Source organism: Loxodonta africana, chromosome 18 (assembly GCF_030014295.1).
Source record: "Loxodonta africana isolate mLoxAfr1 chromosome 18, mLoxAfr1.hap2, whole genome shotgun sequence".
In the NCBI taxonomy this organism is placed as follows: Eukaryota; Metazoa; Chordata; class Mammalia; order Proboscidea; family Elephantidae; genus Loxodonta; species Loxodonta africana.
The window spans coordinates 56,595,427-56,622,478 of NC_087359.1; the positions used below are offsets into that span (position 1 = coordinate 56,595,427).

The window sequence follows — 27,052 nt, forward strand, 5'->3', positions numbered from 1 at the left end:
ATGCCTTTCAGCCAGTGCAGATGCCCTTAGAAGTCGGGAGTTATGACAACAGAGTTCCAAAATTGGTAGGATTGATAGCCCACAAAACACTTGGGATCTTGCTAGGTTGAAAAACTAAAAAAAGGCGAGAAATTTATTCTATAAGCCATAGTCCTTAGTCAGAACCCACAATAAATTCTAAATTGGAGTACCAGAAACAAAAGCTTAAAAGGATTTAAGGCATTTTATCAGACATTCTAAAAAGAAAACAAAGATGTTTTAAATATATATAACCACACCAAAAAGGCAAGAATAGACAGACATCAGGCAGGAAAAACCCAAAGACCAAAAGTGCCACCACTACGAATTTCTAAAATTTGGTAATTGCTCTGCAGTTTTCAGAAGGCACTCTGCAAAAAAAGAAAAAGAAATAATGTGCATAGATGGTAGGCTTTATTCTGGAATTTTAAGGTTACGAATGTCAATTCTGGTCTATTGTCATGAATTAACTCATATCTTAGAGAAATAAAAACAATGTAATGTCCTGTTTTTCCCTTTTTTCTATCAGCTGCTTCCCCTAATTAAATGTCTACAATTACCTGTGACGAGTAAGACAACTGTAGATCTTGATTATGAAAGACATAAAAGATCCTGGAATATCAGCTTCTTTTGCACAAGTAATGCTGTGAATTTGACTTTGTAAGTCAATACAAATGTCATAATTAGTTCTGGCATTTGGTTGTTCTCATTTTGGGGCTTAAGCACTATTATTTTGTTTTATATCTTAGTATTGTCCCTACAACTCTGGGGAATGAAATACACTGGGCTTTGGAATGGAGATACTACAATTTTGAAAGTGCTAAAAGAGTCTCTCCAACTACAACCGCTGAACAGGTCCAGGATCCAATCAAACTGAATGAGATCTCTATGTTTGAGATGCTACAGAAAAAGAATGGAAGAAAGATATCTTTGTACATGATTTAAGGTTTTAACTTCAACTAATGTCTTACAACAACAAAGATTTAGTTTATTTTCTCTTAAAGAATTTGACACCAGAATTTACAAGCAAAGTTTTATACTGCTGGCATTATATATTGGTCTTTAGGGTACTTTCTGACAGCCCTGTGTGATTATTTTAGAACAACGCCCAGTTGGAGAAATACACTGTAGTAACTTAATAAAATAAAGGGTCTTGGAGTAAACTTCAAATGAAGCGATTTCCCAATTCATTTTGGTGCCTCTGGGAGCAACACACTGAAGCATACATAGAAGATCTTGGGGTACTGAAATGGTCAACTCACTGATCCCAAGTAGACCTAAGGATCAAAAAAATTGCCTTGCAAAATTACAAGCAGGAATTTTACATAACCGTCTGATGTTTCTGTGAGTTAGTTAACAACATCCCTGTTATAGTACTGGCCTAGCTATTAAGCCCACTGGTTTAAAAGGAACAAAATATATTAGGGGAGTGCTTGTCGAGAGAAATGGCCAATATAATCTACCTCCCTCACAACACACACTCTAAGGTATGTGTAATATTTATCAAAGCCAGTTGTCACCATGAGACAGTAATAGGGTTTAGCAGCAATGAAGGTAGAGCTCTGATGGAGAAGATGAAGAAAAGGGTCAAGTTTTCTTCTCCGTTCAGTTTTTTCTTCTCATTTGGGCCTTGAAAAGGATGGAGGGCAAACTAGTAAGGTTGTCAGGAAAAAAAAAGGAGGGAGGTTAAAGCAGGATGACTATACTTTATACCTTAAGTAAAAAGGCCCTGAGGACCCCAACAGCTCTGTCTGGGGAGGTAACCAGACAAGGATTTAGAATAAAAATTTAAGCCAAAAACAGAATGTATATCCACTGGGAGTATACTCAATCTTCTCTTTTAAGGTACTTCTTGGGCAGTAGTAGGTAGACTAAATAAAGATTTGGAATCTTAGCTTTTAGCTTATTAGTTGAGGACCACCTAGATATGGAAATACAAATTACACTTTGGTCCTACAAGATCGCAAAACGTAAAAACAGTGATTTCCAATTAAAAAAAAAATCACCTAATTCAAAAGCCATACTTAAAATATAAATGACTGTAAAAATATATTCTTATACCAGTCACTGAAACAATGAGAAAGCATAAACGAAGTGTCATTAATCCAGTATTTATCCTAATCTAAATTGGCAAAATGTGATTAAAAACTTAAAGGGAAATCCATCTTGGCTATTTTTCCAACTCCATTTTAAAATCTAGTGTTTAGTTGTGGATTCACTCTAAAAGTAGTCAATGAATGAACAAAAAACCATCCAAGTTCCTGTTTTTCTTTAGAACAGCCCTCAACTTTCTTTAGTACATATATATTTATCAAAGAACAAATGGAAGCGCATAGTGTCTAGATTAGACAGATATTAGGCTAACTGGAAGATTTAGAGATTAGCTCTGTGTATATTTCAAAACAGACAGTAAGCTGAATCTGTCCAAAAGGGTCAAGTTTCTAAACTTCACGTAAGGAAGCATTTTTCAACTATAAAATCAAGTTGAGAATATTTTACTTAAAAGATTTAAACGAGAAGAAGGACAAACACATAAAAAGACAGTCTCTCTCTTGTGAAGGTGATTACTTAGGAAAGATGTGATGCTGTGAAGCACCTGCCACAGCACCTAGCACATGGTAAGTACACCATAAACGTGAGTCTTCATTTCTGCAGTAGGATAAGACCAACTGCAGAGTTACAACGACAGACTTTGATTCAAGATGCAAGGAACTGGTAATGAAAGGCAAGTTCCCTGACATCAGAGGTATTCAAGCTGAGGCTTAAGGACTCTGCCAGGGGTGATGCAGAAGGAAATCCTGATCTGTGTACAGGTTTGGACCAACTGAGTTCTAGGGTTCATTCTAACTCCTTATAATATCAAGGTGATCACTAGGGAAATGATCACTGTTATTTTTCCTCTTTCCTCAATTATATCACTTAATGTAAACTGATAGGTTATCTTACCTATGAGATTCTTGCTCTCCTTTCATTTTCTCTACTTTTGATAACATATCATCAACTTTAAATGTTTTCCTGGAAAAAACAGATAAACAAAAATAATCACTTCTCAACTGGGAAAAGCAAACAAATTATACTTTATTGTCACTATAGTAGGCAAGATGGAAAACTGATTTTGATTATTTTTAGTGAGAAAAATTATGGGCAGTTAGCTATAACAATGAATACTTTTGAGAAAGTGTACGTTAAAGTAAAGCAGCTAAGCCTTCAAACTCCAAAGGTTTCCACGAAACCTTCTCTAATTATTCCCAACCCCGAGTGATTTCTCCTCATACGTGGCACTTGGTTCATATTTGTCATTTAGTCTCCTACATATGAAACTTGTATAAATATTTTATTTCTCCTACTAGATGATAAGCTCCTGAAGGGCAGAGATTGCTTTTCTTCAAAGAAAACTATGCAGTGCTTGGCATGGTGCCTTGTACTTGGTAGGTATTCAAGCATCTGTTAAACTGAGTCAAACAAATGCAAATTGTGTATATTTTAAAACATTCATACGCTATAAAGTAACCTGACAAATATGTACTGGAACCATCACATAAAAATGGATTTCTATAAAACATATATGAAGTTCATAAGGCATTCTCAAAAACTATTAGCAAAGCCTGAAGTTAAATGATGGGTCATACTGAAGAGACAGTTGTAACTACCATGAAAAGATTCTCAAGTTAGGGGACATGCCCATTAGATAATAAAATTATTAGCTTTTAAACTTGACAAGTGTAAGAAAAAGAATTATTTGTTAATTGGAAACAAATGTTTTCCTTTATACCAATATGCTCTCTTTAAATTTAGGACTTTAAAACCTTAATATATTCCACATTAACTTACTACTTTATAAAACTTGAATACAGATACTAGAAATTACCATTTGCTCCTTCCTCAAAAACAGCTATTGTAAATCAACCCCTATAATTAAAACTATCAGCAAGAAATGTTAATGTAAATACACTGCAGTACAATACTGATAGGAAGAGCAGAATTGATACAATCTAGGTTTCAGGTGAATGGGAACAGCTTCTGTTAACATGAGACCTTTTTTTAAAAAAGCTTCTCTCTTTACCTTTAGAGTTACTAAAAACGTCAATATTAAAATTTCATCCAACAGAGCATAGTAGGAAGTACTTTATGAAGGATGGCAATGCATTTCCAATCTCCACAGATAAGAGAGAAGAAAGAAGCAAAACGCAGGATTCTTCTAGGCTATTTACAAAGAACTTTTCAGTATAAACATGAAAAGTACTATAAAGGAGGGCTGTGAAGTTACTGGAAACTTCTAAGAATAATGTTGATATTTTTATAATGATTAAGAAGAAATTCTATTTGTAGAAAGAAAGACAAGACTATAAATTCCACCATTATGAAGCTGTGCATAAAAGTACATAGGAGAATTGAATATTAACAATCATCTGAAATAGATGAGATCATAAAGGCAACCCAGCCTTCCTTAGGGAAAAACAAATACCATAAGCAACTACACAAACACAGGCCCTCTCCTAACACCAAGTATTTCTTTTCTTTAGAAAAGTACTGCTATTCTCTGATTTAACAAGGGAAACATTTATCATCAAACTCTTTCCTGTCGAGTTGATTCTGACCCATTGCGATCCTGCAGGACAGAGTAGAACTGGCCCACAGGGCTTCCAGGGCTGTAAATTTTATGGACTGCCACATCTTTTTCCCGCGGAACAGCTGGTGGGTTTGAACTACCAACCTTCAGGTTGGCAGTCCAGTGCTTAACCACTGCAAAACATCATCAAAAAGGAGAATGTTTTAAAAACTCAAGCAATTTTAGGAAATTTTCTTGGGAGGGTTCATGAACAGCTCACACAAAATCTAGTAAAATGGGTTCAATAAAAGACGCCCTTCTCACCTGTTACTTCTACTGTGTCAGTGTTGTGTTAGCCCACAGAATTCTAATACCTCTGTGAAGTGAGACTAGAGTATAAGGTGAGTTTAACAATATACCAAATTATTATATACAACTGAGTATATGACTTCAAGTTTATTCCAACAATGGATAATACTGTTGTAATACTAAAAAGGAGTTCCAAAACCATTTTAAATAAAAGGCGCAATCACTGGGCTAAATGTGCCACCTTCCCAAGTCACCCATTTGAAGATAAAAGTTGTTGTATAATTTGTTAAAAATTAGTCTTATACCATATAGGCCAGCCAGATAACAAAAGAATTAACTGATTGTTTTGCATTTTTGTACAGACATAATCTAAGTGGGATTTATATATTTCTTGGCTAGTAAACTGCTTCAAAACTCCCCAAAGCTAAAATTACCTGAAGGGCAATAATTAAGAAAATCAGTTTCTACTACCAAGGTTTAAAAATGCCTCTGCGCATTGGCGGACAATAGAAATATATTCCACAATGATACAAATAGCCTAATAAACATGACAAGAAAATGATGAACTTAGATTTTAAGTAGTAGTTTTTTCAATCCAATTATAGATCAACTCAAACCTATTTTAAAATAACTTTTAAAATTAAAATCATGCAGCATCACAAATAACAACTCAACTATCTTTCATACTGAAAACACTTTCTAATGAAAGAAAAACGTTAACTACTAAGTCAAATTATTATTATTATAGATCAGGGATCTGAACACTATGGCCCAGGGTCCAAATCTGGCCTACCACCTGTTCTTGTACCGCTCACAAGCTAAGAATGATTTTTACAGATTAACATTTGCAATCCGATTCATTAAAGAAAAAAAACCAAACCCGCTGCTGTCAAGCTGAATGCAACTCATAGCGACCCTACAGGGCAGAACAGAACTGCCCCATGGTATTTCCAAGGAGGAGCTGATGGATTTGAACTGCTGACCTTTTCGTTAGCAGCTGAGCTCTTAACCATAGGGCAACCAAGGATCCCCATTAGATGACAGGAAACACTAAATTTAAAACCCAGCTAAGGAAAATGTTGTCTCTCTTCCACCCATCATGCAAAAAAAAAAAAGGAATCCCATACCTCCTACTAGTAGGTCTGTATCACAAAAAATGGTACTCACTTATTACTATACTTAGAATTTCGTCAATAAAAAATGTGTGGACATTTGTCTTCTCTCTTTTTTTATTTAAGTACCTACATAAAACACTCAATTTTGCCTCCTACCCCACAAAGCCTAAAATATTTTTACTATCTGGTCCTTTATACAGATCTATGCTGATCCTTGGCATAGATCAAATAATGGAGTACGCAGGTAAAGAGCTGACGAATTTAATTCTCGTGCCTAATTCATCGCCTCTTTCCTAGTTATTTAGGTGCTTGGCAAGTTTCACTCATTAGTAAATGCAGTGCTCTTTCTCTAGATTCAGAAAGGGTGTCGGAAGTTTTAACGTTTCAACCCTTCAAAATACACCTAGGTACATCTACAAAGCTCAACTATGTCTTGCTATAGAAAAAGTGATGCCTACTTAATAACCAATAGGAATTCCCAAAGTAGTTTAGTTTTAGTCTACGAGATACCTTAATGGTTTTACCACGACTAAAATAACATCAAAACTGAATAGAAAAAGCTCGTTCCTTTAAATTTAAACTTGTTCATTTGATATGCTCAATAAATATAATCTTGCATCTAGGACAAGAAACTGGCATTCCATATTATTACATATAATTAAGTGGTAAAAGTTACATAGCAAAATATAAGCTCTAACCAATACCTTCAGACTCCACTTTAAGACCAGATGATTAAGTCTTTTTTAAGAACATTCATCCTAGTGACTTTGAAAGTATTTCCCCTTCAGTAAACCATCATCAAAAATTAGACTTTCTCAACCTATCATTACAAGAGCTAATTCTTCATTTTTAGACATACAAGATGCTGTTAAATACTCGCAGCATAAGAAAAAAACATTAATTTCATTCATTTCACTACTGAAATTTCTAGTAGGAAAAAATTTCGGTAATAAACTGGGATTTACAAAAACAGTAGCATCAAAAATCCCTTTGCAACTAATTCAACCAGTCACTCTTCCACCTCAGTTTTCATATTTAATCTTTAATTAGAAATAGTACTTAAAAACTTTAACATTCTTTGATCAGTTTGAAATAAGATTCATAAAATGTACCTTTTGATGTTTGTTCTGGAGTTTCGATGAGACATGTAAGTAAGAGTTCTGTGCAAAAATATTGGCTATAAAAAAAGTTTTAAAAATATTAAAATTAAACAACAATGAAGTTCTAAGAAAAAAAAAAATTATACGGGTGAATTTGGTTGATTACTTACCGCTATGAGATTTCGAGTTCGAAGAAATCTATAGATCTGTGTTGGTTCTAGGTAACAGGGAACAAAATCCAAACATTATCTAAATTTACTTATCACTTAACTTGTCAGGAAAATACCAACCCATCCTGTGTTATCACTAATATAAACCGTTCCCCTGTTATGGAAATCATGTGCTAAATATCACACCCAGAAAATTAATATGTACAATAAGATCAAAATACATACCATTTTTGACATACATTCAGAATATTTACCTCCATTTATTTTAAATACAAGGTTCTGTACAACCTTGCTCTTAAACCTTGCATTTCTAAGGTACCTATTGTTCAAACTAGTCCATGTGCGGAATTGAAGAACAGCAGCAGTTAAGTTTAACCAATTTAAGCTATTTATAACCATCTCCTTCCAAAAAGCAGCTGAAATGAGATAGTCAGGAGACAAACTATTTACTTGATGCCAAACAGGATACAAATTTCACTTTTTATGTCCTGATTTTAAGAATTTGAGTAAGAACCAGCCAAAATGGGATGAAACTTTTCCTAGATATGCTATTACAGATATGTTAAAAGCCAATATTAAAGACATTTAGAGAGACAACTTGACTGTAGCTAAAGCCCTCAATGAGTGTTTTAACTACAGTTTAAATCTTTATCTGTTTTGTTCATGTATTACCTCAATACATATTTTTAAAACAACTGACAGATTCTCAATCTTTTAATGCTGAGTAGTTAAAACTTAATTTGCTAGAACGGACTTTGGGTTTGGCAGGACAATACTGTATATACATATACCATAGTACCAGTCACATTAATGAACTCTTAGTATCACATTCCTCTAAATAAAGGAGTATCAGAATGAACTAAATGAGTAGCTATATCGGTAACTGAAGCATTTAAATGTCCCAGAAACTAAGATCAATATTAGAGAAGAATTAAGTTTGTAACCAGATTTAGTTCTTAGTGACAGTTAAGGTGCATTCATCAGAAAGCAAACAGTTAAAACTTTCCTGGAGGATGTCTTCTCACAACATTTAGAAAGAATTTTCAAAATTCCCACCTAGTCTTCAATTAGTTTTAATTTCTAATTAAACTAAAAGGAGGCGGAGTCTTTCAGAAAGGATTAGAAGCATGTATGTTTATTGTCACAGTTCTCCACCATATTTCCAATTAACGCATCTCAATATTTGTGAAAGTAAATTAATAATAAGAATGTGTATCTCTCTCTCAAGGAGGTTCAATATTCACTTCAATAAAAACTGAAATTCCCTCTATAAAATTCCAAGTAGAATTTCATGAAGCACTAACCAGAGAGAAGGAAAGAAGGGTAGCAGACAATGTAATCCGTCTTTCAAGCACAGCTGATACCATGCCTTTAACATATGCCATGGGAAAATTGTAAATAAAGACATTCAGTGCTAGGGCCGGGTGTATTCAAGTTTCTAAACGATATTTAGCTATTAAAGACCACCCAAACTATAACATCCGCTCAAAAGTACCAAAGGAAAACAATGAGAATATAACATTCATTAAAGAGCAGTGAGGATTTATTTACAGTCATGATGTTTTTTATAAGTTCCATTGTTTGTTTCACAGACACCGTGCTCCCCTTTCCAACTAAGTCAGTTTCGCTCCCGAAACAGACCTTAAAAACCGAAATTGACAAAAGAAAACGGTCCGGAATTAAGACAAGTAAAGGGGCGGATTCCGGAGTTGTCTCCAGAGAAGGCGCTTAAACGATCCCCGTCTCAGTTTCGGTACCCGTAAAATGGGCTGATAAATCTGAAAGACCTAAAGCATCGGAAGGTGTCACTTTAATATGCGGCACCAAGTTACTGCGAAGGCATTTCAAACTAATGACAATTTGGCCGGCTTTACTGCACTGATCCCTTCACAGGCTTAATTGTGCTTCTGAAAACCTACAACCGAAACCCTTGCACTTCTAGAGCAGGAAAAAAAACAAGAACTAGTCTTTGGGATCTCCCTGCATCCTCTGTTCCAACTGAAACCTCACCTAACAGCCGCCTGCTCGGAACGTGGGGCCACTTTGCCTGACCTCCCGTGTAGACCTTCGGGGAGTCAGGAACCTGCCCCGGACCCCCATTTCACCTCCCCCGAAGGCCCTAGACTTCAAGTCTCCTTAAGGCGCAAACCCTGAAGGGGGGAATACACCCACCTCGATTTCTCCGTCCACTCCCACATCAAGTGGGCTCCCAGTGAGGAAGGGGGGCCCAAAAGGAGTGTCCCGTCCCCCCAATGCTGGAAGAGGCGGAGATCCCTGCCCTCCAAGCCCCGTACACACTCACTCTCAAAGGCCTGAAGGAAAAGCTCGTGGTCTGCCTGGACGTGCTCCATTTTCGGCTTCTTCACCGGTAACACCGCGGCCCCAGCCGCTGCCGCCGCGGAGGAGGACGAGGAGGCCGAGTAACTGCCACCGCCTCCACAGCCCCCGCCGCCGGATTTGCCGCCCGAAGCCGTCGCCGCCGCCACCGCCGCCGAACCCCCGAAGCCGCCTCCCCCGGTCCCCGCGCTGGGCCCCGAGCCACCCCCTCCCCCACCGCCGTGCTTCTGAGGCGCCATCGCGGTTCCTGCCTCCTCCCCCCGCCAGCTACCCGCCGGACGGCCCCGGAGAGTAAGCGCCTGCAATACCAACCGCTCGCCCCAGCAGGCTCCGGCGGACCGAGGGGGGAAGGAGGAGAGAGGGGAGGAGAGGGGAAGGGAAGGGAGGAGGAGAGGAGGGAAGGAGGGAGGTTAAAAAAAAAAAAAAAAAAAAAAAGTGTCTCCTCCTCACAGCCCCGCTCGGCTCCGGAGGCCGCTCACCCTACCCTGGCCTCGCTCCGCCCACTTCCCCGGCCCGGCGCTCTGATTGGACGGCGGGAGCGCGCGCCGCCCGGCCGCCCAGCCCGTTGGCCCGCGGATTCCCCCGTCAGTCACGCGGAGGCGCTTCTCCAGGAGGCCCGGCTTGGTTGGCCCGTGCGCGCTGCCGATCGCGGGCCCGGCCGCCTCTTTGAACTGAATTCGCGGGAAAATTAGGGGTCGGAGCGGCCTTCCTGCTGGCCCCGGTGCATTGTGGGGAGAGAGGGACCCAGAGAGCGGCTTAGAGAGCCGTTTCTAGCCCTCTGAGCGTTGTCAGTCACCGCCTCCGTGGGGGTACAGGACCCCTGAAGAGAGGCGGGTCTCTGAGGACCTGGGGGCGAGAGGCCTGTTAAATGAGCTGAGAGATTCTTTACAGCTCATCGAGTCTCTCACTTCACCGGCAGGGTCCTTCGTGCGGGTTGGTGTGACCACGTCGGGGTCCCTTATCTGAGGCGATCCCAGGGCAGAGGTCGCGTTCCCTGTCCCCTCGTCACCACGTGCCTAACGCCACTCATAGCCAAATCCCACCCAGCAAAGCCCTTGAGAGGACAGAAGGCAGCCAGCGAGCTGGGGCTGCCGCTCTCGGACGCGACTGGGCTTCACCAAAGGAATAGATTTATATTGTAGCAGGCATTTCCGATAGAAGTGAGGAAAACTATTTTCTGTAGGTGCTGTGAAGCTTCTGGATCGTTGCTGGGATGGTGGCGTCTCAACATGTTGGAAGCAAAGCCTAAATATTTTATTTTTCCCCCAGACAGCATAAGAGTGGCTAGAGGGATGAATTGGGTGATTTCCTAAAAGTACGGTCATCCTTCTTGAGAACCTATTTTTTTCGTCTCAAAAACTTAGGGAATCTCCTGTTTTGCAGATCTCCCTTAAAAGTAAGATAGGTGCATATAAGGCCCCATTCCATCTTCTGATACAGGCATGGTTTGGAATTAAGCTAAGACTTAAAAAGATTTGAATTTCAGGTTGAACAAGATGGTCTCTAAGGGTGTCCTTCCAATTCAAATCCTGTGACCTTGTATCAAAATGAAACATCTGCATAAATCCTAATCTATAAACAGAACTGTTTGATACTTTCAATAGCATTTTTATGGTTAAATGCAAGACACTATTTACAAAACAAGGATCTTTGGAATGGTTATTCAAATTGTTTTCAAAACAAGTATCTTCAGAATGGCTATTGAAATAACTGAAGTACTGTATCAAAGCATTTGCTATGATAATTAAGAACAAATGGTTCATTTAGCATAAAATTTGGCATTTCAGGAATCTTTTATCTGAAATTTGTATACCTGTTGCTGGTTTTTAACTAGAGCCTGTATTTTACATTCAGATAAATGATTCCACAGACAAAAAATTCAGAATGCTTTCTTGCTATACTATTCTCTGTACTCCGTATATTTTTTTAATTTCAACCCACAAAAAGATTTTTTTTTTCTTTTTTAGATTTCTGAAATGAGCCTGCTCTCGTTAATGCCACCCCACAGAGGCTTGTGGGTGTTAAACCTTAGTAAACTGCTGATCTTCGACTTTACAGGGTTAGAAAAAGTTTTCATCAATTCAGTCAGGGATACCAACCGGGTCTAGATAACGAAATAAAATTACTCTAGGCAAATCATAAAATATCAAGTTATAAACCAGAAGGCTATTTTATTAATTAACTGACAAAATGACCTATCTTCGTCGTTTGTACAGAGCTCTCCATTTTGGAGGGGTGAGAGTGGGTGGGGCAAAGAAAAAGACTAATCCTAGATTATCATAAATCCTTGAACAGAGAAATGGAATTTAGGGAGTTGGAATGTTCTTAAGGGGTATTTCCTATAAAAACACCCTGGGTAGCATTCTCCTCTTGGGCGTGGGCATAGGCGTGGCCTATGTACAGTAGCTATCCAGTAATGGTCATGAAAATGAGAGCCAACCATGCTGTGGGTGGGATATACTTGATACAAAGTCTCATTTTTTTGGATTCTCATTTTTTTAATGGTCTACATACATTCTGGACATGTATGTAGACCATTAAAAAAAATTTTACTTTCTCAGACAGGATTAAAGTAGTTAAGGGGTTATTTTAGTTACATTATAGTCTTCTTAATCAGAGTTTATTCTATAGGTAAAACTTTTACAGATAATTTCAGGGTTGTTCCCTTGTGGTATTACTAAATTAGGGGGTGACAGCTATTGAAGCATCTAGCTCTAATTTACTGACAATGATAAGTGTTATGTTTATTCCCCTATGTCACACTGAATGTAAATTGCTCTCTAGAGGGTTTTGTTTGTTTGTTTTTGTGTTCATGCTATACGTGGAATTGAACTGCAACTCCTAAAAAGCAAGGCCATCATCCATTTATTTTTCCTGGCCCAGGCCTAGATATGTTCACAAGGAAAGAAGAATAACAATCATTTTAATACTTTACGGTTATCAGTATGCTTTTATGTACATTATCTCATTTTTCATAATGATATTATGATGCTGGTGTTATTCCCATTTTACAACTGAGAAAATAGGTTTACAGGTTAAGTGAATTGTTCGTTTAGTAGCAGAGGTATAACTTGAGCTCAGGTTTTCTAACTCCGATTTCTGTGCTGTTTTGCAGTCAGAATACAGTTATCCTCAAGCTGTTTTTAAGTTTGTCTGATTGTTTTTAAAAATGAGAGCATCTACCTTCCCTTACCACAAATAAATAAATAAATAAATTTGTGTTCCTCCCTCTTCCTCACCATTGTCTACTCCTTTATTCATGCCTCCATTTTGTCTTATACAGACTTCTGTGCTGGTATTTAAAACCTTTTTTGTGCAATGGACTCCTTTGGCAGTCTAGTGAAACCTATTGACCCTTTATTTTAAATGCATAAATATAAAATACGTTGGATTATAAAGGAAACCAATTACGGTAAAATGCCATTGTCAAAATAGTAAGAGAAGTTGTAATGTACTAACAGAGGCGTTTCTTTATGAACGTACTAAACAAGATCTAACAGCAGGTCAGTCTGATAACTATCTAATTTCAAAGTAGTGATGAGGGTAAGTAATATTTTGAGATACCTGCAAGAACTGTAATGTGATATGGAAATATCTGTGATTTCTCTTGGTAACAAAGCCACAGGCACTGCAAATAAAACTGTGGTTTATTGCCTATTATTAGTAGTTGAAGAAAATGCTAAATTTCATTTAGAGGTTAGTGAAAATAAAGATGTCATTTTTTTCTCATCCAAGTTCATGGGCCCCCTGAATCCTAATAAAGTTAAGAGCCATTATGTCATAGCAGCAAGTCTTTTTATTTCTACTCCTCTGAAAACCCCTGGGGGCAGAGACGATAGATGATTTATCTTAGTAATTGTGGTGTCTATCACTGTGCCTACCATAGAATAAGTGCTCATCCAGTGAGTCCTGATGAATGAGGACGGGCACCAGTGCAGAAATATAAATAATAATAATAATGACTGAGTGTTTGCTTTGTCCCAGGAAATATTTTAAATTTTTAATATTTTTAACTCATTCAAAGCTCATACCAATTCTCTGAAGAAGATACTGTTGCTATCCCCATTTCAGAGATGACAGTCTGTCTCTAGGGCTCTCACTTTTTACCATCATGCCATGAAACTAGATAGTTTTAGCAATATGAGATATATTGCACATGTCATTTCTAGGTCAAGAAAGATCAGTATTTGTAAATATCACCTCTGGTATACTGGAACAAATAATCGTTAGTATTGAATACATTTGCCGAAAAAAAAAAAAAAAAACCTAGATATCAGTTCTCCTTTTTATTTATGTAGTATCTTTCTAGCCCTTACCCACTTTTATCACTTTAAAATTGAGGGCCAAGACTATAAAAATAAGACAAAGAATACATATCAGAAAAAATATGTTCAAGTCTTGCTTTGAGGAAACTAAAAAGTAGTATTTGCTGATAAGCTCTGTTCAAAATATAATCAACTTTGATTATAAAAAAGAATGGTCTCCAAAGTAAAAATAGTAATGATCTTCCTAATAAAAGAATAGTGTGAAAGAATAGTTTCAGCAGTCCTATTTGAAATTTAACTTCAAATAGTTTCAGCAGTCCTATTTGAAGGCTAAAGACCATAGTCCAGGGAGACATCTAGGTTAATTGGCATAACATAGTTCATAAAGAAAACTTCCTACATCCTACTTTGGTGAGTAGTGTCTGGGGTCTTCCAAACTTTTGAGCAGCCATCTAAGATACAACTGTTGGTCTCTTTCCACCTGGAGCAAAAGAGAGTAAAGAAAACCAAAGACTCAAGGAAAAAATTCATCCAAAGGACTAATGGATCACAGGAACCACAGCCTCCACCAGCCTGAGACCAGACCTAGATGGTACTCAGCTACCACTACCCACCACTCCTACCAGGATCACAATAAAAGGTCCCAGTTGGAGTGGGGGGGGGGGGGAATTAGAACAAAATTCAAATTCATAAAAAAGATCAATTTACTGGTGTCAGAGAGACTAGAAGAACCCCCAAAACTATAGCCGTTAGACACCCTTCTAACTTGAAACTGAAGCCATTCCCAGAGATTACCTTTCAGCCAAATATAGACAGGCCTATAAATAACTTTGCCTTTGTTGTTTGGGTCTCCTAGCTTGTCATAAATATAATCATTTTACTTGATTTTTCGGGTGTTTGTTGTAAGAGGGTTCACCAGAAGCATCTGACTAGTCTGCCATCTTGGCCCCGCCTCCAGCTGTAAATCTTTACACAAGCAGTTAAACCAAAAAAAAAAAAAAAAAAAAAACCAAACCTGTTACCATTGGGCTTGATTCCGACTCGTAGCGACCCTATAGGACAGAGTAGAACTGACCCACAGAGTTTCTGCGGAGCACCTGGTGGATTTGAACTGCCAACCTTTTGGTTAGCAGCTGTAGCACTTAGCCACTACACTACCAGAAGCAGATACCTGGGGCTTTTCTCACACAGAGCCACTGGGTGGGTTCAAACCTCAGGCATTTAGGCTAGCAGCCAAGTGCTTAAAAATTGCTTTACCAGGGCTCCTTCATTACACGTTATTTCATCTCAATTTTATATTTACAAGAGAATAAGCATAGATACAAGTTATAATACTTATTCCAATATCCAGAGAGCCTGTACCCACCTTTGGAAACCACTAGGTATGCAATAACACACGTGAGGGAAGTGCTCCTTAGAACAATCACCTACATGAGACCAAAAGGACAGCATATGCCCCAATCCAAAGATAAGAAGACAGGAAAACCAGGTGAATGGAAATAGAGAACTCAGGGTGGCAATGAGGTGAGTGCTGACACATGGTGGGGAGTGCAACCCATGTCATGGAACAATTTGTGTATAAACTCTTGAATGGGAAACTAATTTGCTCTACAAACCTTCACCTGAAGCACAATGGAAAAAAAGAAAGTCCAAACGTTATACTCATTTTTTATTCCTTTGTCTAGGAAAGAAAAACATTAGAACCATGGAAGATTCACTGTCTATTATGGAGTTTTCATAATAAACCACTGACTTGTATGTGTGTTTATCTGGAGTTAACTACATATAATAAGGATGGTAGTGAGATATAGTTAGAAGAACCCCTGGGATGAAAAGAAACCTGACACTAATAACCTGAGGAAGGAAAAAACCACCTGAGCCCAACGGGAAATACCTAAATCTGAATCTTGGGAGCACTATATCTGGAGACAGCTATTATGCTCATTTTTAAAACTGCCAGACAAGTTTTATGTTTAATTTTAAACATACTGGAAGTGAATTGCTGTTTATTGAGCATCCTGTCCCTACAACAATCATATGTTAGTTTCTATTGTCAACCCCTCTTTCGCACATGTAAACTGAGGCTCAAAAAGATGAGATAACTCTCCCACTATGCCACAGTTTATAATGAAGAGCTGGGATTTGAATCTGGGTACAGAAGACTCAGAACCCTGTGTGTGTTTTCCAGTACAACATAGGTATTCAAGCTATTTTCCTGGAAGCCCCAGCATTTCAGGAAGCTATCTCAGGGAGAGAATGAGGCTGCAATATGGTGGGCTCCATATCTGCCACTTATTTCAATCAGAGTTGTTTTGCTTTTATCTGGTTTATAATTTGTTTGAAGATAAAGGCTCTATTTGTTTTAAAAAAATTTTTTTTTAAACAACCCCATTATACTGTGTTGCCTTCCCAGGTCTGATAATGTATTGTTGTTGGGTGCCCTCGAGTCAGTTCCTACTCTTTGTGAACCCATGTGACAGAGTAGAACTGCTGCATAGGGTTTTCTTGGCCTTAACCTTTAATGAAGCAGATTGCTTGGTCTTTCTCCCATGGAGCCACTAGATGGGTTCGAACTGCCAATCTTTTCGTTAGCAGCCAAGCGTTTAACCCTTGTGCCACCAACCAAACGAAAGAAAACCCACTGCCATCGAGTCCATTCCGACTCATAGTGACCCTATAGGACAGAATGGAACTGTCGCATAGAGTTTCCAAGGCTGTAAACATTTAGGAAGCTGACTGCCACATCTTTCTACTACGGAGCAGCTGCTGGGTTCAGACTGCTGATCTTTCAGTTAGCAGCGGAGGTTGCCCCGCCAGGACTCACTTATTCTAGGCTTTACGAAACTCAAAATTAGACAACATTATAAACAAACCTATGCTGAGAGTAATTAAGATTACTTTGTTTTGTGGTAATGAAATCTAGACATAAGAAATCAGTCTGTGTATATCTCGTGCATGTCCTGATCAGAAAAAAAAAAAAAGTCTTGATGTTGTTACTTACCTTTGTGTGATTTATTGTCTCCAAAATAAATGATCTCATTTTCTGGGGAAAAAAGAGTGTTGCTATGTGTCTCTCCTTTATTAACCATGTTAGCATAACCAGGTATTATAACCACTTCTATAGGAGTTATTTCCATTTAAAGTTTATAAATTCGGCTTCATTTCACAATTGCTATTTCACTGCTATTGATCAGAACAAATTAAGAGACACAGGCCTTTGTTTTTAGCCTAGTTGTTACTGTTAAAAAAAACACTGCTCTTATTTCCATGAGGTGATTTTTGTTTGACGGGTATATTTACCAACTACTGTTTAGAAATTAATTTGTTATATGGAAAAAAAGTCATAGTTAAAGGACACTTAGATAGTATCTAGCCTGAGCCTCTCTTCATACACCTGAGGAAACTGAGTCCCAGAATTTAAAGTAATTTGCCAACATCACTCAGGAGGTTAAGTATATGTTCAGAACCTGTAGGGTTGACAGTATATGGAAGAGCTATCTTTTTATCTCTTAGCTTTCAAATTTAATGTTCTTTAGGACGTTTCATGTATTTCATGCAAAAAAAGGAAATCCTCATCCACCTACTCCATTCAGGATTTTATTCCTACTCGCCCATTATTCAGTAGCACTCGTTCCTGGAGAAAAATTGTTATTAACTTACTCTGTGTCAGACTACTTCTTTTCTTCATACTCCTTGCTTCCTATCTCTTAATTTTAATCTATGGAGGGATTTTCCCTCTAATTCTGTATCAACTTGAAATTTAAAAGGCATTTAAAATTCATATTCCCCGCAGTTGTTAACACTCCGACTTAATTTTCGACATGGAAAATTCTAACAATAACCTATTCATGTGACTAGCGTGAGCAAGTCGTCACCTCCATGGGTGAGCTGAACAAGAGAGGTATTCTGAGGAGACCACAGAAAAATTTAGCAGTAGTTTTTGATAGGACAACACAGGGCTTACATGTTGCCACCGGGATAGTTTGTACTCTATGTGCCTGGGAAAAGTTTCTTGAGATTATAAAAGTATTTAACAATAGAATTTCAGAATTCTGTTACCATTTTCTATCACAGAGGCACTGCAAAAAGAGAGAATGATTGGGGGAGCAGGACTTCTCCTTTATATCAAGATAAATTAAGTTTCTGTACTTTTAATGTATCAGGATCAAATTAATCCACCTAGGCCAAAGAATTTTAATTTGGTTGGCTTTGTTCAGATAGCACTCTTTGAAGAGAGTTTTTTTTTTTTAGGAGAGAAATGCTTCTGGTCCTATTTCTGTTTTAAAGATCTATTTTTTTCCTCAAGTTCAACTTTGCAACAAACTTAGGGGAAAGAACATTGGACTATGAATCAAGACTTGACTCGATCATTAATTCACAGTGTAATTTTGAAAAATGTATTCAACTTCTCTATGTTTTAGTTTTTGCATATATAAAATGGAAGTTTGATTTAGACCCGTGATTCTTGACCGTAATAGAATCCCTGAAAGTTGAAGGTGGATCATGTGTAATTTGGAAGAACATATTTAACATTATAATTTCATTTTTGGAAAGTAAAACAAAATAAAACCAAGCCTATAGTTTTTACACTACAATCACTGAAAATAAAGCTCTTCATTGGTGGATTTATGAACAAGATAGACTTTTCCATATATCAGTGTTCTTAAGCTGTATCCCCCCCTAGAGAGAGGGATAAGAATTTCAGGGGTAGTGAAGCAGGAATTTTTAATTTTTTTTTAATTGTGCTTTAGGTGAAAGTTTACAGCTCAATCTAATTTCTCATACGAAAATGTCTACACTGTTGTTATGTGACCCTAGTTGCAATTCCTATAATGTGACAGCACACTCCCCCTTTCTACCCAGGATTTCCTATGTTCCTTCAACCAGCTCCCATCCCTTTCTGCCTTCTTATCTCACCTCTAGACAGGAGCTGCCCATTTAGTCTCATGTATCTACCTGAACAAAGAAGCACACTCTTCATGAGTATTATTTTATGTTTTATAGTCCAGTCTAATCTTTGAAGAATTAGCTTCGGGAATGGTTTTAATTCTGGGTTAACATAGAGTCCGGGGGCCGTGTCTTCTGAGGTTCCTCTAGCCTCAATCAGACCATTAAGTCTGGTCTTTTTGTACGAATTTGAGTTCTGCACCCCACTTTTATCCTGCTCTGTCAGGGACTGTCTGTTGTGTTCTCTGTCAGGGCTGTTATGGGTTGTAGCTGGGCATCATCTAGTTCTTCTGGTCTCAGACTGATAAGAGTCTCTGGTTTATGTGGCCCTTTTGCCTCTTGGGCTAATATTTTCCTTGTGTCTTTGGTGTCCTTAATTCTCCCTTGCTCCTGGTGGGTTGAGACCAATTGATGCACCTTAGACAGCCACTCACAAGGTTTTAAGACCCCAAACGCCACTCACCAAAGTGGGATGCAGAACACTTCCTTAATAAACTTTGTTATGCCAATTGACCTAGATGTCCCCCAAAACCATGGTCCCCAAACCCCTGCCCCAGCTACTCAGTCTCTTGAAGAATCTGGTTGTGTGCAGAAAACATCATAGCTTTCGTAGCTTTTGGTTTAGCCCAATTGTGCTAATTTCCCCTGCATTGTGTGTTTTCTTTCCCTTCACCTAAGATAATTCTTGTTTTCTTCTGTGTTTAAACCTTTTCTTGAGTTCTTATAATAGTGGTCTCATACAATATTTGTCCTTTTGTGACTGACTAATTTCACTCAGCATAATGCCTTCCAGATTCCTCCTTGTTGTGAGATGTTTCATGAATTCATCACTGATCTTTCTCATTGCGTAGTATTTCACTGTGTGAATATACCGTAATTTGTTTATCCACTTGTCTGTTGATAGGCACCTAGGTTGTTTCCATCTTTTTGCTATTGTGAACAGTCTTGCAATGAACATGGGTGTGCATATATCTATTTGTGTGACAGCTCTTATTTCTCTAGGATATATTCCAAGGACTGGGATTGCTGGATCGTATGTCACTTCTATATCTAGTTTTTTAAGGAAGCGCCAAATTGATTTCCAAAGTGGTTGTACCATTTTGCATTCCCACCAGCATTGTATAAGTGTTCCAGTCTCTCCACACCTCTCCAACATTTACTATTTTGTGATTTTTCAATTAGTGCTAGCCTTTTTGGGGTGAGAGTGTTAATAATCATGAGCATTTCCTCATGTATCTGTTAGCTGCTTGAATGTTTTCTTTGGTCAAGTGCCTGCTCATATCTTTGCCCATTTTTTAATTGGGTTATTTGTCTTTTTGTTGTTGAAGTTTTGCAGTATCTTGTAGATTTTAGAGATTAGGCCCTAATCAGATAGATTGTAGCCAAAACTTTTTCACTGCCTGTAGGTTCTCTTTTTACTGTTCTGGTGAAGTCTTTTCATAAACATAAGTGTTTGATTTTTAGGAACTCCCAGTTACCTAGTTTCTCTTCTGGTGTTTGTGCATTGTCAGTTATGGTTTGTATTCTGTTTATGCCATGTATTGGGGCTCCTAGCATTGTCCCTATTTTTTTGTTCCATGATCTTTATCGTTTTAGATTTTATATTCAGGTCTTTGATCCATTTTGAGTTTGTTTTTGCACATGGTGTGAGGTATGGGTCTTGTTTCATTTTTTTGCAGATGGATATCCGGTTATACCAGTACCATTTGTTAAAGCAACTTTTTCCCTTTGAGTGGACTTTGGGCCTTTGTCAAATATCAGCGGGTCATAGGTGGACGAATTTACATCTGGATTCTCAATTCTGTTCCATTGGTCTGTGTTTCTGTTGTTGCGGCAGTACCGGGCTGTTTTGACCACAGTGGTGGTATAACAGGTTCTAAAATCAGGTAGTGTGAGGCCTCCCACTTTGTTCTTCTTCTTCAGTAATGCTTTATTTATCCAGGCCTCTTCCTTTTCTATATGAGGCTGGTGATTTGTCCATCTCGTTAAAAAATATTGTTGGAATTTGGATCGGGACTACATTGTACCTGTAGATCGCTTTGGGTAGAATTGACATTTTTACAATGTTGAGTTTTCCTATCCATGAGCAAGGTGTATTTTTCCACTTACGTAGGTCTCTTTGGTTTCTTGCAGTAGTGCCTTGTAGTTTTCTTTGCATATACCTTTCACATCTCTGTTTAGATTTCTTCGTAAGTATTTTATCTTCTTGGTGACTATTGTAAATGGCATCGATTTGGTGATTTCCTCTTCAACTTTCTTGTTTTTGGTGTAGAGGAATCCAACTGATTTTTGCATGTTTAGCTTGTATCCTGATACCTTGCTGAAATCTTCTTTTAGTTCCAGTAGTTTTCTTGTGGAATTTTTGGGGTTTTCTGAGCATAAGATCATATCATCTGCAAATAGGGATACGTTTACTTCTTCTTTACCAATCTGGATGCTCTTTATTTCTTTTTCTTGCCTTCTTGCTCTGGCTAAGACCTCCAGCACAATGTTGAATAAGACTGGTGATAAAGGGCATCCTTGTCTGGTTCCTGATTTCAAGGGGAATGCTTTCAGGCTCTCTCCACCTAGGATGATGTTGGCTGTTGGCTTTGCATAAATGCCCTTTATTATGTTGAGGAATTTCACTTCTATTCCTATTCTTCTGAGAGTTTTTATCATGAATGGGTGTTGGACTTTGTCAAATGCCTTTTCTGCATTAATTGATAAGATCCAGTCGTTCTTATCTTTTGTTTTATTTATGTGATGGATTACATTGATTGTTTTTCTAATGTTGAATCATCCCTGCATACCTGGTATGATCTGACTTGATCATGGTGAATTACTTTTTTGATATGTTGTTGAATTCTATTGGCTAGAATTTTGTTGAGGATTGCATCTATGTTCATGAGGGATATTGGTCTGTAATTTCCTTTTCTTTTGGTGGTATCTTCACCTGGTTTTGGTGTCAGTGTTACGCTGTCTTCATAGAATGAGTTCTGGGGTATTCCATCCTTTTCTATACTCTGACATACCTTTAGTAGTACTGCTGTTATCTCTTCTCTGAAAATTTGTTAGAATTCTCCAGCGAAGCCATCAGGGCTAGGGCTTTTTTTTTTGATGGGAGTTTTTAAATTACCTCTTCAATCTCTTCTTTTGTTATAGGTTTATTTAGTTGTTCTACCTCCATTTGTGTTAGTTTAGGTAGGCAATGTGTTTCTAGAAATTTGTCCATTTCCTCTAAGTTGTCAGATTTGTGGGAGTACAGTTTTCATGGTATTCTGTTATGATTCTTTTAATTTCAATTGGGTCTGTTCTGACATTACCCATCTCATTTCTTATTTGGGTTATTTGCCTCCTTCCTGGTATTCTTTTATCAGTTTGGCCAGTGGCTTATCAATTTTGTTGATCTTTTCAAAGAACCAGCTTTTGGTCTTGCTAACTCTTTCAATTGTTTTTCTATTCTCTATATCACTTTATTTCTGCTCTAATTTTTATTATTTCCTTTCTTCTGGTGCCCGTGGGCTCCTTTTACTGCTCTCTTTCTATATATTTGAGTTATAGGGTTAATATTTTGATTTTGGCTCTTTCTTATTTTTGGCTGTGTGCATTTATTGCTATAATTGACCTCTGAGCGCGGCTTTTGCTGTGTCCCAAAGCTTCTGGTAGGATGTGTTTTCATTCTCATTTGATTCTGTGAATTTCTTTATTCCATCCTTGACTTCTTCTGTAACACAGTAGTTTTTTAGCAAGATATTCAGTTTCCATGTATTTGATTTTTTTTTTTCCTTGCTTTTTCTGTTATTGACTTCTACTTTTATGGCTTTATGGTCAGAAAAGATGTTTTGTCATATTTTGATGTTTTGGATTCTGTTAAGGCTTGCTTTGTGGCCTAATATGTGGTCTATTCTGGAGAAAGAAAGTATACTTGGCTGCTGTTGGGTGGAGTGTTCTGTATTTGTCCATGAGATCAAGTTGATTCTGTGTCCTTGTTGAGCTTCTTTCTGGATGTTCTGTCCTTCATCAAAAGTGGTGTATTGAAGTCTAAGTAGGAATTTTTTTTAATTAAAATTAGATATAGAGAAAAAAAAATCAAGTAAAGCTGGTCTAGGTTATTATTAAACCCATCCCAGGTCTTTAATTCTAAGAAATCACCTTCGAGTATACTAAACCAAAATTAAACTCAGGTTCAATTTTGGATTCCAGAATGATCAACAAATGAAAGGCAAATGGAATTATCTTTCTTCCTATGGGGCAGAAAACAGTTACAAATTCAGCTCAAAACACATCAAATGATGTAGAAGAGCGCCCAACAAGAAAGTGAACTGCACGATACCTTGAATGGGGAATGTATACATATGTAAGAAAGGAAATAAAGTTAAAAAGATCACATTGCACTTACTATACAAGAAACTAAAAATTCTCTTTCACAAACCAGGACAGAAATATCTGGAAAATACTAAAAGTACAAAAAAATCTGCCCACAAACAGACACTTCAAAAAAAGAAACTTGAGGCTTTTTATTATTATTTTTTAGATTTTTTTTCAAGTTCTTTGAACATAATTTAATGAGGAAAGCACTTTGACATTAAGAGGCAAATTTTGTATTTAAAAGGCTAGATCATAACATATTATAGCACTTTAAGGATGTTGGCAACTCATACCAAGAGTAACTGATTTTTTTTTAAGTTGTATTTTGGTGCATATATACATAACATATGCATAACAAAACATTTGCCATTGTAACCATTTTTATGTGTACAAGTCAGTGATATTAATTATATTCACGCTCTTGTGCAAGCGTCACCAGTATCCATTTCCTTTTTTTTTTTTTTTATCTCCCTTAATAAAAACTCCATACTCTTTAAGTAATACCAGTTCCCCCATTTACCTCTTTCACTTGCTCCTGTTAAACAATAGAAAACTTTGGTCTCTATGCTAGGTTATTTTTTTTAATGTTCCATAATTTATTCAACTAGTCTCTTATTAATTCAGTAGTATTACACTACGGTAAGGGGGGAAAGAAAAGACCTGTATAATTTCTGTTTTTGAGAATTTGTTTGTTTGTTTGTTTTTAGGGTCTAAAACCCATCAATTATTTTTAATGCTTCATGGGTGTTTAAATAGTTGGTATATTTTCTGTTGGGTACAAAGCTTTCTATATCTGTCTACCTATCTATGCATCTATCATCCAGTATGCAACATCACATTTGGTTCTCCTGTCTTCTTAGCTTCCTCTAGTTGGCGACAGATTTTCAGACTTTGTTTTTCATGATCTTGACAGTTTTGAGGAGTACTGGTCAGATGTTTTGTAGAATGTCCCTCATTTTGGTTTTGTCTGATGTTTTTCACATGGCTAGAGTGGGGTTATGGGTGTTTGGGAGGAAGACCCCAGAGGTAAAGTGTCATTTTCATCACACAAATCACATTAAGGGAACATGCTATCAGCACGATTTGTCATTAATGATGTTAACCTTAATCACTTATTTGTCAGGTTGCTCGACTGTAAAGTTACTTTTTTCCTCTTTCTATGAGCTACTCTTTCAAAACAAGTTCCCAAATGCAGCCCACACTCAAGAGTTAGAGTGAGGGTAGGGTGGTGAATTGAACTCCACCTTTTTATGGAGAAGTATCTACGTAAATTATTTGGAATTCTTCTGTATGAGAAATAAGTCTTTTCTCCCTCATTTACATATTTAGTCAATTATTTTTATCAGTATGGACTCACGGTTATTTATTTTATACTTTGGGCTATAATCCAATGTTACATTATTTATTTTGTTGCTCAAATTATTCCAGCTTTGGCCACTGGGAGCTCTTTCAGGTTGACTCCTGTGTTCCTTTGACATGACCACATTCTTTTGCTTTTTTGACACTTCCTTACTTCCTAGTGGAAACTCTGGTGATGGAGCGGTTAAGTGCAACGGCTGCTAACCAAAAGGTCGGCAGTGTGAATCCACCAGGTGCTCCTCGGAAACTTTATGGGGCAGTTCTACTCTGTCCTATAGGGTCGCTATGAGTCAGTATTGACTCCAAGGTAATGGGTTTGGTTTTTTTTTTTTTTTTTTTTCCTTTCTAGCACTACAAATGTTCCAGGCTCATCTTGTACATTCCCTAACCCAGACTTAGATCAACTATTTCTCCAAGAAGCTCTGGTGCATTTATTGGACAATGATATGGAAACCAAGATCATCGCTATTGGGGTGTCATTGCTTTTAGGCCTTCTCAGTGGACAGAACTAGGAAATATACATATACATATACATATATATATATATATATATATATATATATATATATATATATATATATATATATATATATATATATAAACACACGTACCTAAAAAATATGGCCTTAGAAAAGTCACTTCACCTTTCTGGGCCAATTTTTCTCACAAAATCCGAGGATTTTACTAGATCAATTATCCTCAATCTGAAATAGGATCATAGCCTCAAATACTTTAGGTCAGAAAATTCTTTATGATCCCCTGATAATATGATTTCTAATCCTATTAAGGAAACCGTGGTGGCGTACTGGTTAAGTGCTACAGCTGCTAACCAAAAGGTTGCCAGTTCGAATCCACCAGGCACTCCTTGGAAACTCTATGGGGCAGTTCTACTCTGTCCTATAGAGTTGCTATGAGTCGAAATTGACTTAATGGCAAAGGGTTTGGTTTTTTGTTTTTTAGTTTAATCCTATTAAATCCTATATATTTGCTTTCTGGGAAGCTCAGTTGCAACTTTCAAATATATTTTATCCACTGCCATATACTCTGTTACTTCATTTATGTTTTACATTATTTCCATGACATCTTTTCTATTTATGGTTATAAATACGCTCCAGAAACTTAGCAGCACACACTTTAATATTCCTACCTTTCCCATACTTTAATAGCATAAAGAAATGCTTCCTGTTAGTTCATTATAAAACTTTAGCAGCTTTTCCTGAGGATATCTCTGATAGATTAAAATAATAATAATAAGATTAGCAGTATTCAAAATGAATACTACACTTTACCTTTAGGGCTTGTGATGAGAAAAGTATATAATGTTTAATAAAACAAAAAACCCAAACCACTAGTAGACCTAAAAGACAAGGAAAGACATGCTGAGTTTTTCCTTGGCAGATCCCTCAAGCCAAATTAGTCTTTTGCTAGGTGTTCCTGTAGTACTTTGTGCATACTTTTTTTTTAATGCTACTTTTCACATTTAATAGTAAGTATTTAAGTTTCTGTTTCTCCTACTACACTGTGAGTGCCTCAGAGAAAGGAGATACATAGTACTCATCCTTGTACGATCAGCACCTTCCTTAAGACCTTGGCCCACAGCAGATAAATAATCAATATTTGTTTGATGAACAAATAGAAAGGTGGAACGCGAATCGAGCTTGAGTTGCTGAGCAGGGTTTGAGTAGGCAGAGAAGCAATAAAGAGTTTCACTCAGGGGAGTGGCGTGATTAGAGCTGCATTTGAAAGAGTCCTCTGATTTCATTTTATTATGTTAGAGACTGGGATTATTCATTTTGAAGCAGTAGCTTGCAAGAGCCAATTTTTCGATTTTTCAGGAATTTTGCAAGCCACTTGTTAAACACAGCTATTACTAAAAATCAGATTATATAACCAGCTAAATAAATTATAAACAAAGGTACTACATGCTCAAAACTCATTACTTCTTATTTTCCTGCATTTCATTACCTATGCTTATTTACATCTATTGTATCTGTATGGTGAACTGTATACAACTACATACGATGAGGTACCCCTGTGCATCTGTGCACCTCAGCTCTGTGCATCTGTGCATCTGAATATGAAAAAATTCATGCTTTTATGATTCCATACTTATAAATACAAATCATATTTTTATGATTTTTATATTGGTAGCTTGAAATTGACCATGGTGGAAATAGTTACACTATGGATATGGGTAAATGCTACAAATCAAGGCTTTTTTTTCCTAAGAGTTGGTTGTTAGACATTTACTAGCACACAATTGTTTAGGAGGCAAAACTGACACAAAAGCAATCCCAGGGTTGAAACTAGAGTTGACGAAATTTCCAGACTAGCAAATTTAAAGAACAAAAAGAAGATGAGACATGGAAGAGAAAAGTTGAAAGGATTACAAGATGATTTGGAGATTCAAATAAATGGCTAACAGAAATTTGAGAAAGTAGGAACGGAGAAATGGGTAGGGGTGAGGCGAGGTATGTGTGTGTGAAGAGGGATAACTAAAAAATAACACAAGAAAATTCCCAAAACTGAATGG

The 27,052-nt window shown here is 37.3% G+C and overlaps 1 protein-coding gene across 2 annotated transcripts in view; it reads right to left on the reverse strand.

The window, feature by feature from the left end:
- The window catches only part of SUZ12 (SUZ12 polycomb repressive complex 2 subunit), a 47,599-nt gene extending 37,588 nt beyond the window's left edge, over positions 1-10,011 (reverse strand). Inside the window, exons 1-4 of one of the 2 annotated variants that reach the window (XM_003414529.4) lie at positions 9,564-10,010; positions 7,262-7,308; positions 7,104-7,168; positions 2,965-3,033 (exon numbers count right to left, since the gene is read on the reverse strand). In XM_003414529.4, the coding sequence (XP_003414577.1) occupies positions 2,965-3,033; positions 7,104-7,168; positions 7,262-7,308; positions 9,564-9,837 (455 nt within the window). In that variant the 5' untranslated portion in view covers positions 9,838-10,010. Of the gene's footprint in view, positions 1-2,964; positions 3,034-7,103; positions 7,169-7,261; positions 7,309-9,563 lie in introns of both variants that reach the window. The other variant, XM_010594208.3, reaches the window with a different exon arrangement.
- Between the last annotated feature and the right edge of the window lie 17,041 nt (positions 10,012-27,052).